General features: G+C 40.3%; 1 protein-coding gene across 2 annotated transcripts in view; it reads left to right on the forward strand.

The window, feature by feature from the left end:
- The window catches only part of TLK1 (tousled like kinase 1), a 63,996-nt gene extending 56,863 nt beyond the window's left edge, over positions 1 to 7,133 (forward strand). For both annotated transcript variants that reach the window (XM_032189751.1, XM_032189752.1), the window contains 4 exons: positions 543 to 678; positions 3,094 to 3,205; positions 3,493 to 3,600; positions 6,621 to 7,133. In XM_032189751.1, coding sequence (XP_032045642.1) covers positions 543 to 678; positions 3,094 to 3,205; positions 3,493 to 3,600; positions 6,621 to 6,797 — 533 coding nt within the window. In that variant the 3' untranslated portion in view covers positions 6,798 to 7,133. The remainder of the gene's footprint in view (positions 1 to 542; positions 679 to 3,093; positions 3,206 to 3,492; positions 3,601 to 6,620) is intronic.
- Positions 7,134 to 21,119: the final 13,986 nt, after the last annotated feature.

Here is a 21,119-nt window from a genome sequence, read left to right on the forward strand (position 1 = left end):
TAATAGATTTCATATTATGGCATTGTACCAAATGTATTCTTAGTCTCCTTATTTTTTGTTCTCTTTTTAGAGGAACCTCATCAAATAACTTCTGTGTCAAGAAATTGCTGTACAACTCTAACACATGGAGTTAGATTCTTAGCACATTATTACAATAATGTTTTGGCACTATTTTGTGTCATACGCAAACCCTGAAATGTGTAGGGTAGGATTTGTTTTGCACAGAAAAATATGCAACTTCATTATGACTAGTATACTGCTACACTTTGCTGTTTCCTCGGTGTCCAGCTAGCTCCCGGTTGAGGGAGCCATTTCAGATGATGATGATAACATAGAGAGTTCTTGAGACTGCACTAAAATGTGTCATAGTCAAGTCAGTCTAGACCTGAGAATATACAAATGATGTAAAGTTGTCACTGACCCCTCATTAAGTTGAATGTTCCTGAGAATTGAGTGTAGTTTTAAAAATTAAGCATTCTGATAGCTTTTTTTTTTGAGCTTTATAAAAAAGTGAAACAACTTTTTTTCCTCCCCCTGTTTAGGTAATATCCTTCTTGTAGATGGAACAGCGTGTGGAGAAATAAAAATTACTGATTTTGGTCTGTCCAAAATAATGGATGATGATAGCTACGGTGTGGATGGAATGGATTTAACTTCCCAGGGAGCAGGAACTTATTGGTAATGCCTGGTTTGATTTTATTGTTCAGACTCTGGGTCATTGTTCAGACTTAAGAAATGGTTTCATAGCTAATTCCTATAGATAGCTAGGATTAAAAATACTCACATGGGTGACAAAGATTCTTACGCAGTACAGTGGATCTTGATATTCTCAAATAAGACAGGATGATGCCGTAAGTATATATACAATGTGGAAAAGATCTCTGTGATTGATAATATGGTTTTCCAGAAGAAGCAGGTGTTTAATCTTTGGCTGCAGGTGGTTGAAGACGTTTGACAGAGCTGTGATGATTAAGTGTGGGTGCTTAGTCTTTGGAAATCTTAGAGCAGGGATTACCAGAAGGTAATGTCCTTAGGACAAAAGAGCATTTACTCTTTCATCCTAAAGGTTAATGAGAGCTCAGCAGCTGTGACTTGTTTTCTGTGTACCCACATGCTTATCCCAAAACCTGAAATTTTGGAGCTGCCTAGAGAATAGGAATGACAAAAAAAAACATTTTGTTGCTTACAGAAAAGCTGTTGTTTGAATTCACTTTCTGAAGATGCACCTTCTTTTTTGGCACAGTAGCTCTTTGGGCCTGAGTGCATGGTGGTTGTGTCAGGGTGACTGAAGTAGAAAGCCTACATAGACCATGTTATTAGTTTGTGAATTCATTTGCTCTTTTTCTCCTTGTTTCTGCCTGTAGCAAGAATACAGTCTGAAGCTGAAACCTAACTGTAAACAGAGAAGCCAGTGTCGTTCCTCTTTAATATTGCATTTTTCCCATATTTGAAAGTTGTACATAACATTTTTTCTATTTTCCTTCAGAATTTTTAGGAAAAAAAACGCATACTTGTTCAGTAACTAAAATGTGTATGTGCTGTGAAAAGACAATTATTTAAGTTAAAGCATTTTGGAAGTGTTACACTGTTTTGCTATTTTCCTTAATATTCCACCTACTTTAACGTTAAGTATTTAACTGTAGGAACACGATTCAAAAATTTTGTCTGTTGGATTTCATCTAAAATAACACATGCACTGGCAATGCTGTGAACTGGGAGATCAAAAATGGTCTTTGAGCATTATGGATTTGTGATGAATCACTTTTTATGAGCCCAAAATCTTCGTTAAGGAAAGTTTTGAGTGAGTTAGATGTGGGAATCTGTATGTGTAAAACCAATCACACAAATTTAGTAGTATAGTACTGGGAAATACTTTCAGTCATTGGGTCCAGTTACCTCTCCTTCCAAGTAGTCAGGTCACATAATATATTCTGTAAACTTAGTCGTTTGTATTGAATTTAGTGCTTTGTCCCCAGTAATCTGATTTGAAGTCTGTTCTGTAACCTCAGTTTTATGATAATTAGAAACCTAATCTTCTAATTTACAGCCTGTGTTTACTTGTAGCCAGTTTATACTTGTTTGTTCCTGCACCAACAGTGTTCTCCTCTGAAATAGGTTGTTTCCCTTCCTGATAGAGTAATTGCTCTATTGTGTTTTTATATTCTTTGGTTTTTCTCTGAGTTGGAGGCTTTCCATCTTCAGATCATCTCATTAGTTTTTCTCTGCACTTGAATCAATTCAAGACCATCTTCTTTTAATGTTACAATCAGAATTGCACACTAGTATTCCAGAATAGATTTTGTGATGTTGTGTGAAGTTCATATTCATGTTGCATTCTTGTCTCATCTTTCTGCTTATTTCCATTTTCACAACCATTCCTTCAAGATTTTTTCTAAAAACTTACATGCTGTTGATGAAAGAATGTTTGGTCTGTAATTGTTGTAATAGGTTTTTAAGCATTTTTAAATTTTGAATATTACAGTCATTAATATTTAACTGCCCTCAGCTTGATAATTTGGAAGATTTATTTGTTTTTTAAAGGAGAATCCATTTCACTAGTTCTTTCCTAATTCAGAGATGGCATAGGAACTTACTCAACTTTCAGCCTTTTTAATATGGCTTCATGCAGATTGTAAGAATGGAAGTAAGTGACCTTTGTCTACCATATACCTCTCTGATTAATGTCATCATTCTTACTGAAAACTTAGGTAAAGTATCTTTGAAGCCACATGTATGTTAGCTATGATTCCTACGCAGGCCTTGCTGTAATATGCCCTGTATAGCTTTCATTTTTTCTCATGCTGAAAGAGGAAGAAGGCATATATTTAACGTAGGATCCCAATACTTGAAAAACAAATGATGATTAGTGGTTTAGGTAAAGAATAGGCCCTCTGTTTGAAAGACTATGCAAAAAATTGTAACATCAGTTCTGAAGGGTGTGTGAAGTGTTGGAATGAGATCATAAGGTAACTGTACAGTTGTCAAAAAATCAGAGGTGGTATATGAAGCATTTGTAGAATCTGATATTTGAACAAGTTCTAGTGATTGCATACATGTACTTGCTGACATTTAGGCACATACTTTGTTTTTCAGGTACTTGCCTCCAGAGTGTTTTGTAGTTGGCAAAGAGCCACCAAAGATTTCTAATAAGGTTGATGTATGGTCAGTTGGAGTAATCTTTTTCCAGTGTCTTTATGGTAGAAAGGTAAGGAAAACATTGCTTGAAAATCTTAAAGCTTTAGTGTAAAATGGCTGTTTCCAGTAGACTTTGAACAACGGTTATAAAGATGTGAATCTATACAGAAAATGACTTGTAGTTTTATCTGGCATGCATTAATATTCTAAGAAATGTAGAAAATTTTGACTTGAACTTTTTAATTTTAGAAATGGTTAGAAATTTATATAACCACTGTAACAACTTACTGTGGTATAAATATTTATGAATCAAAATAGTTGGATATTCATGCAGAAAATCCTGTGCTTATTTTTCAGCCATTTGGCCATAATCAATCACAGCAAGATATCTTACAAGAAAATACAATATTAAAAGCCACAGAAGTTCAGTTCCCTGTCAAACCTGTTGTAAGCAATGAAGCCAAGGTAAGGTTTCATACAATTGCAGGGTAACGGTTAAAACCTGTCACTTATTTTTGAGGATTCAGCTATAACACCGCTCTTAAGTAAAGAATGCTCTGGGGTACAGTAATTAAATATATAGCAAACTATACTGGAGAACTAATATTTTCATGTTTTAATTTCATCAAACTTATTTTAAGAATTCTTAACATTTTGTCTTGAAAGCAAGACCTTACAATCCAATTTTTTCTTGTGAAGTAGACATTCTCTAAAATCACCTGCTTTGCTTTTTTGCAGAGGACCTTAACTGTCTCACTAAAAGTTCTTAAGAAATACTTCTGCAAATAGTAGAAAGCTCTTTCTGAAAATAGTGAATGTTTATTCTCCCCAGCCTTACTGGCTTAAAGAATTATTTGACTACTGAATACCTGGAGAGTGTGCCTGCCAACATTCTTCCCCTTGAAAGGTCATAGTATGTGTATACCAACTTAAATCTGAGTTTAGAAACACAAAATCTTGCAATTAAAAATATTTCAATGATGATTTGAGAAAGAAGACTAATTAAATAAATAGTTGAACAGCCTTAACAGTATGGATGGCAATATTTTCTGTATTTGATAATATTTTTGTTTTGAAAAATTTGTAGTATCAAACTCATATGTACAGACTAGCCATTAAAAGAACAGATTAATATGTTTTCCAAAACGGCTACCGTGAGTATCTATAACAAACCCAATTCTGTGAATACGGAGTAAAGCATTATATATGAGTTGTTTGTAAAACTGTCCTGATTTCTAAAAAACTAGTGGACATATGCAAAAGTGATTCTTTCATTGGGAGGGGAAGAAAACAAAAAAAGAATTAAAAAAAAAAAAAGCCAGATTAGTATTTTTTATATATATATATATTATAATAGATATAATACTATGGTTTGGGACACAAGCTGCAAAGAATTTAGGGATGTTAAGATAATTCAGCTTCTCAAGATTAAACCGAACGAAAACACAGCTCTAGATGAGGTAGGTTTCCCAAAATAATAGGTCATTTCAGTTCATAAACCTATTATTAAAAATTGTGGTATGTTTATGATTAATATATTTTCTAGAAGTAGTTCGAGTTGAAGTTAGGATTGTGAAAATTTGTTTGAAGAACTAGTTTTTCCTGTGTTTGTGTGTGCGTGTTTTGTTTGGTTTTTGGTTGATTTTTTTTTTTTTTTTTTGATTGATTGATTTCACTTTTGGGAAGTTTTTTCACCTCGTGTCTCTTACAACACAGTTGTAAGTGACAGACAAGCATAGTATAACTGATACCATTACATCCTAGTGGCTTACATCTCTGTCTTTTAACTCTGCATTTTTTGTTATTAGTAGTGCTTTTGTAGAGGATGTCAGGAGAAACTAGACAATTCAGCATGGTTCTCATAGAATTAATGACTTATTTTACATCCTTTGTGTTCCATGTTCTGTTTGTTTGAAAAAAAGAGTAAAAGTAGAGAACATTTAAAGTTTATTAACACTGTCATGATAGCTGTAAAAGAGAGGGAAATGTTTAATCTCTGGTGGAAATACTATAAAACAATTTCAGACCGACTTGTAAATTTGAACTGTTCATGATGACTGTGCAGAATCTAAATTGTCTCTTGGATTTATAGGCCTTGTAGTTGGAAAAGAACAACTTCTAAACTGAAATTTTGATTTGGAAAATATGGGTATTAAATAAATATGGAATCTGAAATGACACAGATTTTTCAGACTGTCCTTTGATCCTTGTCACTTTTTCTTATTTTGTACAGTGTTCTGCTTTACATTACAGTAATACCTGCAGTGCCACAGAAGTGTTAAGTATTCTATGAAAATTTTAGAAACAAAATGTTAACCTGAGAACCTTGCAAGTAATTGTTAACAGCTCATTTGATAGGGATTAATTAAGAAGCGATTGATTAAAATCCATAATGTCCAAGAATGTGTGAATATATGTTAAGATGTGTATGATTTTTATTTTTTAACTTATTCATGCTGGATATGGAAGTGCTTGAAGTAAATTCTATCAGGATTCTTTGGAACATATATGAGAGATGAGTTTTCCTTTAATCATCAAGTTTTAATTGGAGCGAAGAACAAACAACTGAACAGATTTATCGAGAAAAGATATGTAATTCTTTTCAATTAAGTTCTAAATTAAGTAATGATGTGCTAATCAGTTCTGTAGCAATAAAAAGGATTTTCTATCATTAAATGTTGAAGCCCAAGTTCCCAAGTGACTGAATGTTCTGTGTGTACTAGACATGAGACTTGACAGAAACTTTCATCGTAAAATAATTGACTGACATTGTATGGGCCTACATGAAGGATAGTATATCGTCTCAAGAGCATTCTTGAAACTAGAAGATTTTTTTCAATTCATCTGGTTTAAAATATAGAATTGAGTGTTCTCTCGCAGAGAAGTTCCAGCTAGGTACTGATTTCATAAATATTCTATTGGTTATTTAATACCAATTGAATGTGGCAACAACCGCTGTCAAAATTCACATTTTTGCTGTATTCAGTCATGGCGCACGAAAATGCCTTTTTCCAAGGGCAAGCTAAAGCACTGAAGTTTTGTCCTGCATCTTCCATCTAGTCTTCATCTACTGCATTGCTGAATGGTTTAAGAAGTTCTGTGGAGCTCCTTTATACTTTTTCAATCCTCTGACATTTGCTTTTAGCTTTAACTAAGCTGTTCAGGGATAACACATGCAGAATTCTCACTGTGTGAGCTGCTAACATTTTACTTGTAAATGTAGTTCCTGTTTTTTTTGTCTGAACATGGAAATACATATTTGAAGTGTGATTATTTTAAGCCAATTAGGCTTTTTTTTTTCTGCTGCAACATACTCTGTTTTTCATTGGATTCAGTAGTGAAATGTTAGGCTGTCTTTGAACTGAATTATGTAAGAACAAAAGATAATATTCAAAACTAGTTTATCTGTGAGGACATGTTTCTTTGCTTGTAAGCAGATGTAATTATTTGGAATGGTATTGTAATTTTTTATATTCCTTTTCTAGGCCTTTATCAGACGCTGCTTAGCATACCGAAAAGAAGATAGATTTGATGTCCATCAGCTGGCTAATGATCCTTATCTTCTGCCTCATATGAGGAGATCAAATTCTTCAGGAAACTTGCATATGACTGGGCTAGCAGCATCCCCTACACCACCTACTTCAAGCATTATTTCGTACTGAAATTTCTCCATTTGAGGAATGGCATGATACCTTTGTGTAGTTTCCAGATGCAGACTTGAGCTTGAGAGCATTTGAGTGTTTTTACGCAGGACAAGTTTGATAACTGTGTTTTCAGACAGAAGTCCTCCTACATAGTGTCATTTGTATGATTGGAATGGATCATGGACTGTGAATAAATGTACCCTTCAGAGAATAACCTTTAAACATTGAAGGATGACACTGCCTGTTGCACACTAACAGGTATACTGTGTTTAAGACTGAAGAAAAGGTTTTTAGTTTTTTTCTGGGGAACATTGTAAATAATCTTTTTAATACTTAAAGTACATTTGGTTGATACTGGAAAGTTCTAACAGGAAGGGTAGTTTTTCATTATTTAAATTAAAAAAGAAAAGAAGGTAATGAGCAAATTTAAAAACACAGGAGAAAAATCTGTGCCTGGTTATAAACTAAACAAACTGCCATGTATCCAAGACATTGATCTTTTGAAACCAAAGTAAGAAGTGCAGGAAGGTCAAAGCTATGTTCTATATCGGATTCTTCAGATAAAATTATAGTATTTTTATTTGGCAGCTCAGGCTTGTACCTCCAAAAATGTGTTGTTCTTTCACAGAATTTTGATTGGAAGGTGATAGGGAATTCCCGGTACTTATTTCTCAGATAGGTTGCTAATTTTGAAATAGACTCAGTTTTCTAAAAATACTATACTTGCTGTGGTATTGAAACTTGTGAAATTTTTCCAGGCCTCTGATAAAAGCAAGCAACAGTATGAAACCAAATGCAAACAGGTCATGTATAATGTTCTATGCAGGAATAATGATAAATTCCCTTCTAGCTCTATTGTAAATTGTTGTACAGATGTCACATTTTCAGTTAAATTTCAGCAACTTATTCCTGTACAAATGTTTAAAGTATGGCTTTTTCTAATTGGATATTGTATTTTTTTTAAGTCTCCCTCAAAGCGCTTTTAATTGCTGCTAAACGATGTTGCTTTTACTTTCGCAAAAGAATCAAATGACCTCCTTAAGGTGCAAGTCAACTGTACGTTATAGAGAGACTGAGTAGGTAATTTGTTAACAATCAAGGCATGTAAAACAGATCTGTGTTGGCAATATACAGTACAGTTCTTTAAGTCAGTTTATTGCGCTCTTAACCTGTCGAGCGCATCAATACTAGATGTAGAAGTTGCTCATGGCTATTCTCTATTTCTGAAAGTTCCTATCAACAAGGAAATGTTTCTTGTGGCTTGTACAGATATTTTAAAATGTGAAACATTTTCTAACTGCCTTGTATGGTAGAAATTTATTTTTCAGAACAGCATATCTCTCTCCCATTTGCTATTCTTTTTACTGTCCCATTCTGGATGCTGAATACCTATATGTAATTTTGTCCATGTTTCAGAAAAAGGAGGCTGTATTACCACAGGTTTTCATTTAGTATTGTACAGTTAAACTGTTGCTCTTGTTTCTGATGTTGCAAGCCATTTTGTTTTCATTGTATATAAAGAAACATTAACTGTCTCTTTAAGATGCTGCTGAAATTGTAGAGAATGTAGCCAAAACAGTAATAAACAATGACAGTTGAAATTTCAAGGTTTTCATTGTATGTTTTTGCATTTCAACAAAGGGCAAATCGGTTTACCATATCACTGAGCTACGTTTAGCTATTAAAAGCAGGCTCTCTTCAATTACAAAGGGCTAATAATAGAATAATTCATTCAAGTAATGTTAGGGCTGAAAGGGGAGAATTCCATAAAACTTCAGGCATCTGTCATAATGAAGTAACCAATGCATTATTTCATTGACTAGACCTCACAAAAACAATGTCAAGTATTTCAGTAGGTCTTTATGGATTTTTTTAACCATAGGATAAAGTTAGACTCAATGACATGTACTGCCTTCACATTACACCGGAGTGCTGGGACTGCACCCTTTTCATCATCTACAGGGTGAAACCAAGGAGTCTTTTGCTGCATTGTCAAAGTGCAGGGTTCAGGAAATGTGCTATAGCTGCACACTTATGTGAGATTTCATTACTTCTTACTCTGCATGTGTCAATCTCAGAAGTTAAATCAAAGACTATTTTGCCTAAGGAAAAATGAAGGATTGTGTTAACTGTATATTTATTTAACTGGAATGTATTGTGGTAACATCTAGTTTATTGAAGTTCAGCAGTATGTTAGAGAACTGCTTAAGTAACTAAAAATTGTATAGCTACCTAAAGATAAGGGAGATTATGCATTGTACGTGCAGACTTGTTTTTCTTGTTAGCATCTGGGAATATAGCCTGTTGTGGCTGAATACATGACACTCCAGCTTGACAAGTACATACTTCTGAAATCTAAGCAGTCGTATTTAGTAAGTTTCCCCATAGAAATAAATGAAAGAAGAGTCACCATCTCATCTTTTGAAAGAAAGTTGCAAGATTTTTGCCTCCAAAGAACACAGTCGTGTTTGTGTACAATACCATCAATAAAAGTTTTGTATTCCCATGTAGAGTCACTCTTTGATCACAAGAAGATGTCCAAGTTAGAGTCTTCAATGCCTAAGATTTGGCAATTTGTGTTTGGGATAGAAGTACCCCTGAGGCCGAATCTAAAGGCCTGAATTACTGCAGGTTGTCAAGAAACGCTGATCCGCTTTAGGTAGTCCATGGTATTAGTAATTTAGTCTATATTTCATGTGTATTTTACTGATTTCATCACACACCATCCACTGCTGTATTTCCTAAACACACCACTGATGTAGCATCAGGTAGATGAGGAATTAAGTTAAACTTCATCAGTTTTTATTGAATTATTGAGTCTTGGAATTAAAAGGTTTATTTTCTTTTATACTCACAAATACTTCAAAATGTCTACATTTACTGAAAGATGCTAAAAGCCTATGTTGCTATACTGTATAAACACCCATGTATGAAACAGAAGTGACTGCAAGAGAAATTCTGCATTTTTAACTATGATTATAGTCCTACAGGTCGTTGCAGCCGCAGTTAACAATGGTTGGCTTGTTTCTTTAAAACAACCATGTTTTGGCACTATTCTATTTGTGTTTGTACTGAAATTGTTCAAATCTTACTGTGGAACATTATTCACCCTTAACTTGGTCTATGCTGGCTGTTGATAGATGCAGCTTTCCGAGAGGCTAGTTAATACTTGAATTTTCAGAAAAGTGCTTTTAACTCTAGCAAGAAGATGGGAAGGGTGTTGTGTTGCTGGCCAGCTGCCCAAGTGCTATTGACCACACACACCGCAGCTATGAGCAAACTGCTGCATAATTAGAAAAGCTTTCAAAAGCCCACAAAGCCACCAGCCCTCTCAGTATGCGAGTCACGGGTGTGTGAGGCACAGTGCCGCCGCCCGTGCCACGCAGCTTGGTGGGGGGTGCAGGGCACTGCTGGGACCCTGCATGGAAGCTGGGAATTCAAGTGGATGACTGGCTAGGTGGTGTTTTGAGACCCGGAAAAAGAAAATATGCCTTGAGTCTTGAGACATCCCAGGAGATCCTGATCCTACTTTGCCATCTCCATGATTATGGGAAAACGCAAATCTAAGGCAGGAGAGCAAGAAGGAATCGCTGTTTATAACCAACCCATGTCAGTGCCACCGGGCTTTACGTCTTGTGTCTCCCCTGCCCACAAGCTGAGGAGTACAATTTAAATTACTTGAAGACTTTCCTTCCCTGTTGCACTATTGTGGGCTGAGCGGCCCTGAGCAGGGTGCTGAGGGCAGACCTGTATCTGCAGGCCACACCTATCTCCCCCAGCCTGTGCAGCTCTCTCAGCCAGTCAGGTTGGGGCACATTGTGTCTGGGGAGTGTGTACAGGGCCCCGCTGGTGCTCTGCTCCAGCTCTGCTCCCAGCTGCAGCTCTGCTGGGGACAAATCTGCTCCTGCCAGGGCACAAGGCCCACCATGCCCACCAGGCCAGGTGGCAGCTGCCGCCATTTTGTTGAACTGCTGCTGGGGGAAGTGGCAGCCACCAAAATGGTGGGTGTCTCTGGGACATTTATTTCTCCTCAGAGGGCCCTGGGACTTGCTGGTCTACTCCAAAAACAGGTAATTTTGTTGGAAAGGGTGCCCAGGGGGGCTGTCTGGTGGGGAGGCCTGGGCAGGGTGTCAGGAGCTGGGACAGATGCAAAATTTGGAGGCTTCCAATGTCAGTGCCTAAAACACTTTGTTCTCTCACTTGCTGTTGTATTTTCAAAGATACTTTATTTGTGTATCAACTGCTGTCAGAAGAGAGAGACTGGTTTCATAAACTAGTGGTGTCTTGCTATGTGGGACTGAGGGTGTTTCACTGTTGCAGGCCCACTTTCTGTTAGGCCTCCCAGACCACCATGTCTGTGCTCAGTCACCAGGCCCGGGTATGCCACATTTTTGTAGTCCCAGCATTATCCTGTCATGGACTTCGGGCCATAAACAGCCCTCCTGAGGCCGGCTCCCTGAAGGCCAGTACCAGCAGTGCCATGTTCCTGTCACCACAGACTGACTGAGGGAGCACAACATGGCTGACAAGCCCGGTGCCACATGCCGGCTGCCTGGACGGCCAGGAGGCACGGGCAGCAGGGCTGTGTGGGCCTCAACACAGACCAGGCAAGGGACCTGAAAAACTCTCTGAGGTACATCCTGACAAATTTGTCTACCCAATTCTTAATGATAGCTGTCAGTGGAGAGTACCCCACCAGGAAACTCCATCTTTTCTTCATAACCTTTTTCTTGCTGCTTATTAGGCCTATTAGTTTCTGTCCTATGTATGCTGTGAAGAACAGTTCCCTGTCATGCTGCTAATATATATGCAGATGATTATTTTTTTGTTTGTTTGTTTGTTTGTTTTTTCTCAGTTTCCTGGTTATTGTGTTTTTAATGTAAGACTTCAAGGCCAAAAATTAGTTTGGTAATAGATTTTGACTACTTGAAAGGATAGATTGCAGCCTAAGCAACTATGTGACCATAAGGTACCATTAGAAGCAGCATATAAATTGTTTATTGCTATTTTAACAGAATGAACAGTTAGTGATACAAACATAAAAAGATTTCAAACTGCCTGTTTCCAGCTTTCAGGTGTTTGTTGTTGTATGTGCCTCAGAGTGATACCTGAGGGGCTGGAAACATCTACTCCAAAACAGGATTCAGTTTGTAAAAAATCTGAAATGCTCTAATAATTGCCTGATGTCTGTCCTGCCTCAGCAAAGTTGCTGTTTTGCACTAGCCCAAAGGCCTTTTAATACTCAAGTTAGGTGCTGTGCTTGCTTACTTGGCTGTGGGTGAGAGAAATGACCCAAAATAACCCTTTTGTTTGGGGCAGAAACATGAATGTTTAACCGAGTGCTGATTTTGAGTTCAGACTTGCTCACCTAAGAGTGGCTTGCAACTTTCTTAGTTTTATTAATTAGGAATGTTAGTAGAGTAACTTCTGAAGGTGAACCTTTTCTCTTGGCCTGTCTCTTGTACTTGGGTGAGCAAATTGCCTTGATCTACTTTTCCATGGAGTTAAATGATGAAGGATTTGTGTCGAACATCTGCTTTGCTTTCTGTGCAGTCCCCATGTATTTCACTTTGAACTGAATGCAGGTTTTTTGAGCGTTCTCTGGAGTTAAGACTATTATCCTCTGAACAAGTGAGGCTCTTCCATTATTTATGTCACATATTCAACTCCTAAAAGAATGTCGGTAAAACTCCTGCTGTTGAAGAAATTAATTTTTTCTATTATTCTTAAGGTGTAAGTAATAGAGTGAGTCACCCTGTGATCTTTTTATTGTGCTATGCTTCACGAACCAGTAAAATTCTGTGTGTAAATGAAAGGAAAAGGTTTTCCCTAGAAATCTCATTTTATATCTAGTGTTTCTAGAGCTAATCAGGTATCATTAAGAAATTACATGATGTTTTAATTCAGAATCCATTTGTGCAAACCTGTGGCTGTCTTCCGTTCATTGTTAAAACACACGAGGACTTTCTGTTCTAAAAAGTGATGGAGATCAAAACATTTGCTGTAGCCTCAGAGGATGTGCTACCATCAGACCAGCAGGTCAGCTAGTAAAGGAAGGTGTTTGCCTGCCTTTGTGTGGAAGCTGGGCCACGATGTTAAGCAGCATGTGGCTCTGTGGTCTACTGAAACAAGCATTTCCCAGGCAGAGAATCCTGCCTCCTGAGCCCTGAGCCCAGTGCTGTTCCTGTAGATTGACAAATGTCTTTTCAGCATAAAACATCAGCAGTCCCTGGATATATCACCTTTGTGTTTGCTATTACTCATGGGAGTAATTCTGCTCATACACCAGGCTCGGATCGGTTTTGCACATGGCCTCTGGATGTGTATTCTTGTTACTTTCAGCACTGGGGCACACGGGGTGGCATAACTGCTCCCCTCACTGAGACCAGAAGGGAGTCCTCAGCAGAGCCAGGGACTTCAGTAAGATCTGAGAACATCTATAGCTCAAAGAGACGTCCAGTGCTGCAGTGCCTGTCAGTACCTTGCTGAATCAATGTCATAGTTCGTTTTTGATGATCAAATGCTAAACTATTTATAGTTGAGGACAGAACAAAAGGAGTCTTTATGCACTCTCAAATCAGCCTGTTCTAAATGTTTTTCACTAACAGAAAACTACAGTAGTTAAAATAATCAATTGTAAGCAGTTCTTTGATAGGCAGTAACTTGTGGTAAATACGTCAGCTGTATGGACAAGCATAGGGTTGTTTTTTTTTTGTTTTTTTTTTTGTTTTTTTTTTATGATTCAGTAGCTAAGTGTCATAGACATCTGCAAGCCCATGTCTTGCATGTAGTTTATGTACAAAGATGATGTTACAGATTGTAGTACTCAGGTAGGATCTAGCCCTATGTGCTTCCTATTGACCAAATTCCTTTTAACCTAAACTTATACACTGTTTGCAAACTGCAATGGAACAGTGGGAACTGGGGCTTTGCAGAGGCTGAGACCCTGTTATGTTTAAATATGCAAATGAGCATATGGATTTAATGAACACATAAATAAATAATAAAGCCAACAGAAGCCTGAGAAAGCTAGTGCCATGCTCCAGGAGTATGGCAGCATGGCAACATGTCCAGGCATGTTGCCATGCTGCCATATTCCATGACTTATTGAGGATGCATTCCTGAAACATGCTGTGGTTAGTAGTTGGATGGATTGTGAAGGCTCCTGTAAGAATCACTGTAGTAGAGGTGAGATGTGTGCAGGGCCTTGAGAAATGCTGTTTGAATAGCCAGGGATATATTTTGCAATAGGAGCCCTTTCCTATTCATATCCCAGGAGTTCTTCCAGAAGAGTTCTCACTGCAAGACAAAGACAGATGAGAGGCCTTGTTCTGACTTACCTGTTGGGACATGCTCGTGCTTTCTGAGGCCTGGAAAGGAAAGCTGGAAGAGGGAACTGACTCCCTGTCAGCGTCAGTGAGAGCTTGGCTGGACAGAGCACCGAGAGCTGTGCTGCTTTGTGCATGCGTGAGCAGATCCAGGAGGGTTTTGCTTGACTTCATTGCTAGAACAGCAGTTATCGCTAAAAACAACAGGAATTACATCGACTTAAAGGATTCAAAGAAGTAAAACATGTTCCCCTATGCTCCCCAGTGTCTATCTGATCTGCCCTTGGGCTGAGCATGACAGAGGAACAGGGCCTGCCAAGTGATCACATACGTGGGGCTGACTTAGCAAGAAGTTGCAGCTTCTTTTATTCTCCAAGGTTTGTCCCTCTAAACAGCTCCATGAAGAGTTATTGTACAGCTTCGTACATTTGCATAATGGAAAACTTTCTTCTTGACAAAAATAATCATCCTAACGAGTGCACAAATGGTTCTTTTCAGGCTTACAGCTGCGGCTCAGTGGCAGCTGGCAGAGCTGATTCGAGTACTGGAATACCTTCCCTTCGTGCCTTTCTATTGAAAAGCCAGGTAAATAACATACTAATTGGCAAACCGTGCATAAGGACTTGCCTATAATGAATTTAGAGCATCGTATTCCATTGGTTAAATGGTGAGTCATGTCTGTTTATATGATACCATTAAATCCTCATGTTGCTTGTTGGGTTACATAAGGCAATATGCAGTGCTGAGTCTGAGCTCATAAATTGTCTTTTTAGAGCTGTCACATGTCAGGACAGTTTTATTACTGAGCCTAAACCCATTCCAGCCTAACAAATCAGCATGTTGTAAAGGTTATTGTCATATCATACAATTAAGAAAACCCAGCTACATAAAATAGAAGAATTATTCTCACATCCTTTATTATCTGTCCCAATTCCTGTGTTTTTAATGAATCTCACCCTCTTCCCCTTACATTAATGCCTTAGTTTACAGGTAAAAGTAACACATCAAGATACAGGTGGCAAGTTAAACAAAACATGGTCCTAATGGTGAAAACTATAAAAAATTACAATTTTTTTCTCCTTAGCTCAGAGACCACTGAGCTTAGAGACTGCTGTGAGGAATTCAGCTGAATTACACCAGGAAAGCTTTCCTGTTTGGGGTGTGCTCTGATGTCCCCTGTTAACATCAGGCAGTGATGTGACAGCCTCTGTTTTGTGGTTTTTTTTTTTTTTAAATCATTATTTTTTATTCAGTGAATCACATCATATTTTTTCCCACTTGTATTGCAAGCAATTGCTTAGGTTGCAAGGGATTTTGCCAGTGCTGTTCTAGGGAGCAGTACAGCCAGGGCACAGAGAAAAGCCGCTCTGAGCTGTTCCTATTTGAAACTGGGGAAAAGCACCGGGCGTCAGCTAGGTAGGGCTCCAGACAGGTGGTGTGACTGAAAAGGAGCTTCAGCTGCGCTCACTTAGCTAACCTGTGTGCCCATGATGTGTTCAGACAGCCACCATGTACTGGGTGGCTACCAGCTGAATCGCTGTAACAGCTACTGGCAAAGTTTCTCATGTTGTTCCTTATTCAGCTGTACAGAAAGCAACGCCAGAGCACATGGGGGAAAGCAATGGTGCCTGGGCCACCACAACTGTATGCGCGCTGTGCTGCTCATAAATCAGCATCAGCCAAACCAAACCTCGCCCCAAAGACTGGGAGGTGCCACTGGAGATTTGCACCAGAGGTCTGTGCCAGCAGCCCGGGCAGAGGAGAAGCACCTGGTGTCCTCTAAGTGGCAAAGCAAGCTGCTGCACTCAGGTGCTCCCCACCTGTTTGCATCTTACCTGCCTGCACCCCTCCCCGGCCAGAATCAGAGGCTGAGACATACAGCTTGGGCATGGGAATAGCAGAGCGGCAGATGCTGGGACTGAGCCGTCAGGATTGCTCGTCCCTTTGGGATGTTGGACCAGGCCTGCCTTCCCTCTTGCAGGCAGAGGATTTAAATGCTAGTGACTGATTTTCTTAGAACTTGGCATCCTGTATCGGTATTTGCTAGTATTCGGCTATGCTTGGCTAGCTATTGGTTCAGCAAATACTGAGAGAAAACTGTTTCTCTTACAGCTTGTGTAAAGCGGGGAGGAATGTTGTGGAACAAAGGTGGAGAGAAATTTGATGGTTTATATAATCCCTCTGACTTGGAGCATTAGTCTTAAAATAAGGATCAAAGCAGGATTGAAGTGTGACTTCTGTTTGAGGTATCATTTAAAAGAACTTCATACTTAACTGTGACAATTCTGAGTTTTGTCTTCTCCATTCTGGTGTTAACCCCAGACTCTCATTAAGAAACTTGGGAATTTTAGGTATTCAGGTACCATAATGATGACTCTATAAAAGTCATTGATTAATACCTAAAAGTTTGAAGCAAGATTCACATAATGGATTTGTAACTGAAAATGGCTGGAAATATTGTAATTCAGCTCTTTGTCTGTGTTCTGGAGTTTATTCTTAGTACAGACTGCCGTTCTTATCATATGAAATGACAAAATCACAACTCAGACTCCCTTTGAAGTACCACATTTATCATTCTCAAGTTACACATTTCCTTGTGATGGTCACTGCTTACAATTTCTAACGTGCTATTCATAGGATATTGTAGTGATAAAAGTACATTAATGATAGGAGCTTGTAGTTCTAAATTAATTTCTAATAAGGTGATAGACAGTGATAGCTGCTGCAACATACGATATGCAAGAGAGTTTTTTACTTTAAGATCATAATGTACTAGTTAGTAACCCTAATAGCATTCTGCTGTATTTTAAGGCAACTAAATAGCCTTTTACCCTGAAAGATTTTTTTTGTATTTTTGACCCCAGACAAATATTTAATGTGAAAATTACCTGAGTGCTTCACAGAAGTTAATTCCATCAGGCTGTGGTGTCACGTTAGACATGCCTTGCACTCATTTGTAGTGCACAGGGAGATGCTATTTTATAGCTGCTGGTCTGAGTGGCAGAGCGTGTGAGACGTGTGCTGCTCTCGGTCTTTCTGCACACTTTTTGGCCGGGTTCCCTCTCAGCCAGACCCACGCAGGTGCGGGCACCCAGCACCTGAGCGTGGTGTCCCCGGGAGGAGCCCCTCTCGCAGCCGGTGTCCCCAAGCCCTGCCGCTGGCAGCCTGGTGAGTAGCCAGCAGTGAGCAGCCAGCGCCCAGGCTGGGATCGTGCCCCTGGGAGGACTCGGCCCTGGAAGGCAGCTGCCAGGCGGCTGTTCTCAAATGTTTTCACTGCGTGGACATCTTGGAGGCGATTTTCTCCTGCGGTCCCCTTCCCTTCCCTCCGTGGTTGCACAAGTAACTTCCTTCTCCAGTCATGGTCCCACAGTGTGCTGTATCCAGCTGAAACGACAGGGGGAAATTCAAACACAATGCAATAAAGCAACTGGAATTTGTTTGTCATAAACCCCGAGGGCATGTTCTCATTACAACAACGAGTGGTATCCAGCAGTTACACTCTTTCATGTTTGCATTACATCCCTCTAAACTGCAGAGATTAGAGCCCGCTTTCAGTGCTGTCTGTAGGTCTTTGCTCGGTTTGACGGGGAGGAAACTTTTCAGCCAGGGCTTGGAACAAAGAGACTTCCTCCACACGACAGCCATTAATCCTACCCTCGCGGGTGGCATAATAGCTTCATTCACTGATCCAAGCCAGTTGTTTTAAGAGGAGTGCAAGGGAGTGGGAGCAGCTTACCTCTCACCTGACAGGCAGCCAGCAGCACCCAGGGTCGGCAGCAGCAGGCACAGCCTGGCAGGAGGTGGAGGAGCCCCCTGGGAGCCGACGCCACCGCCCGCAGGTGGCTTGCGTAGCTGCCTAGTTCAGTGCTTCTTCTGTGCGGTCACACAAATGCTTGACCAAAGCAGTGCTTTTTTTAGCATGTAAGAAGACTGTTAGCACATAGCCCATGCTGGTCTGCGCTGTCTGCTGAGGGTTGTGAAGAACCAATATTTCCAGGAAACAACCAAGATCACAGCAACCACCACAGCCATCCAGGCTCTACCAGCATTGAAGCGCACAGAGCCATCTCTGCAGTTATCTCCAGAGAGCAGCAGTAACAAAAACTCACTCTCTTATAAAGTGTTTCCTGACTGAACTAATGCAGGAAGAACCCAGTGTTGTAATTAGTCCGTATCCCATGGGCGCAGCAGCGATTACTCCTGTAGGGTTTGCCTGGATTTGAGCATCTGATAGCGCAGCTACATTTACGCTCCTCAGACATCAGGGCTGTGCCCACACTGAGCGCCGGGCGCCTTTGTGCGCAGTGACTCAGCAAGTACAGTTCTGGCAGATGTGTGCCAGTCCAGTACGCACATGCACGATGTTTTCCTAAGTGCACTGAACTTGTAGTTACATGGGCAGTAAAATTCTCACTCAGTCTGTGGGATTTATGTAGGGTTAGACTAACACATCGTGTTTCCAAGTCATAAGCCACCAACAAAGAATGAGCAAAGACTGCTGCCATGCTCGGCAGCATGTTTGCACTCTCTGAGCTCTTAAAAATGGTGACGGTATTTTAGAAATCTTTGTCTTTCTGGATGGGGCTTCTTAAGGCTAAGAATTTCTAACTAGATGTGGAAGTGGAAAAAGGTGTTAGTTTCTCTTGTCCATGCTGTCCTGCCCCATTCCCTCCTTTCAGCATTGGCTGGCACAGAAACGCTTTTCTAAACCCCACACATCTTGGACTGGAGGAATTCCCCCATTTCTATTTTGGACAGGTACAATGCGCACAGTCTCAGAGCAGGCGTCCTCAGGGGGTGAAGAGAACTGGCACCAGGGGCATTTTCCACGGGGAGTAGGGGACTTGCTCTCCTCTCTTTGTTAGCTGTAGCCTTGGTGGAAGACACAAATTTAGGGGGGTACCTAGCATCCTGCAGAAATCTACTAGTAAATGGACTGAGGCAAATGGAAATATTTATTGCCAGGTTTCTGTGGATGAACTTGTAAAGAAATTAAAGTTAATCCCAAAGAGGGATGGATTGGGTCAAATGTGCAACTAAGAGCAGGGAGGAATACATCAAACTCTGGCAAACTCAGGCCAAATGCCGTTGTTATTTGGTGCTTTGCATCTAGAGATCTAACGAGATAGATATCCAAGCGGTAATACACACACACATGCGTGTTGGCAGTGTGCTGCCTCTGCCTCGTTACGAACACAGCTGCTGAGGCAGGGCCCTCCCCACGTGTCCGCACAGACCCGCCACGGGAAGCTGAGAAGTCAGCTGAGACCTTTGGATGCTCACTGCAGTGCAAATATCAGAGATAAGATGTTGCCTAACAACATTTGTCACTGCTGAGAAAGGGGTGGGGTGTCAGCATCTTATTTACTTACGACTCAAGCAGACAGGTCCTTAAAACTGTTGATCTTACAGGCGAGAGGAGTGTTAGATATGGGGAGAATTACAACAGTGGAAGCAAACGCTTGCCCTTGTGAATTCTCATGAGCTATATTTAGAATTTAAATCCAAGCATAATTAAACAGTGCTAATGAGACAGAGGGGCTTATCTTCATTTGGTGTATAATTGGTATCACTGATTTCCTCATTCATTTTTTCCTAGTTTTAAAGCCATCTTGTTCCAGTGAAATCTGATGGTAAAAGTTACCCTGCAGTGAGAAAGTACCTGGCCTGGAGCGTAAATTCAGCTGGAAGCCTTTTAAGGGTTGCAGCTTTCTTGATAGCATCAATAACCGACAGCAAAGACACCTGTGAATGTGTGGCCAACACTCAAGCGAGGCACTCCTCATGCAGCATGCCCTTGAAAAATGCCATTTCACACAGGATTACAAAGGCCGTAATGGAGAGGAAAGGCTCACCTCCTATTTCTAGTGAGGCAAATATGGGAAGAGTTTTAATAGTGGTAGGTGAATATCCACCACCATCAGCTGAGGTTTCTGCCTTGAAATATCCTCCAGCTCATCCAGAAATGTGGAGCTGGCACAGGAACTCCTGGTGGCGTTTGGTGGCTGCCATCCCGCAGCTGGTCAGAGCGGAAGATCCCGCTGATCTTGCCTGGCCTTAGTGGCAAGCCCGCAGCTAGAGCAGCAGCCTCTGCTACAGCTCTGCCTGTTGCAGCCATTCCTCTGCTGGCTTTGTCTAGGCCACAAAAAAGTCCAGCCCCCTCCTGCTGCAGGTAGCTGTTGGTTTTTGAGCAGCGATAAAATCAGCTCTCGGAGCAGTCTATTTTTACCTATGTCCCACTTCACTTTTCAGTTGTGTCTTTGATTGGCTTCAGGCTCCTTTTTATTATGTCTTACTGCCTCAAATGCACTCAGATTTTTGGAGGGTGTAGTCCTTCTTTTACATCTGTTGCTGCAAACTGCAGCAAAATCAGCTCTCTCGGGTGAGGTGGCACATTAATGACTATGTCTCCATACATCTCAGTGCCAGGTGCTTGTGTTTACCTGCTGACGGGTGCTCAGGACCACCGTTCATTCAGTGCAGACTGGATGTGCCTCACATCCTGGTGGGAGTGCTTGCAGCCAGCTGGAATCGGTTCTCAGCAACTGCTTGTGGAATAAGGAGTCTCCAGCCCCTCCTCCCTGCAGTGACCACTGCTAACTAAATGCCTGTCCACCCACTGAGCCAAACCAGTTCAAAGAGGAGCACTGCAGTGGCTGTGAGCAGACTCTGTTGGATATGAAGAGGGCAGAGCAAGATGAATCCCACAAAACAGCAATTGTTTTTCATCTTGCTCCAGTAATTCAGCACAGACTTGTTCTTTGGGTTGCTGAACCCAAGACTTTGTTTTGTCATTCTTGAAAGGGGATTTAAACACTTCCCTGCTAAGATGGTTCTGCAGATTAATCTGAGACATAGGAATTATTACAAGTATTTGGTCTAAAGTTCCCTTTGCTTAGGTTCAAGGGACCACGCTGACCACACCACCTGTAGTAAATGCCCCTCCATCTTTTTAAGGCAGCCTCCTTGGACCGCTTGGGTCTGTGCTGCTGTTCCAGGAGGTGAGACTTAC

The sequence above is a fragment of the Aythya fuligula genome, chromosome 6, assembly GCF_009819795.1.
Source record: "Aythya fuligula isolate bAytFul2 chromosome 6, bAytFul2.pri, whole genome shotgun sequence".
Lineage (NCBI taxonomy): Eukaryota > Metazoa > Chordata > Aves > Anseriformes > Anatidae > Aythya > Aythya fuligula.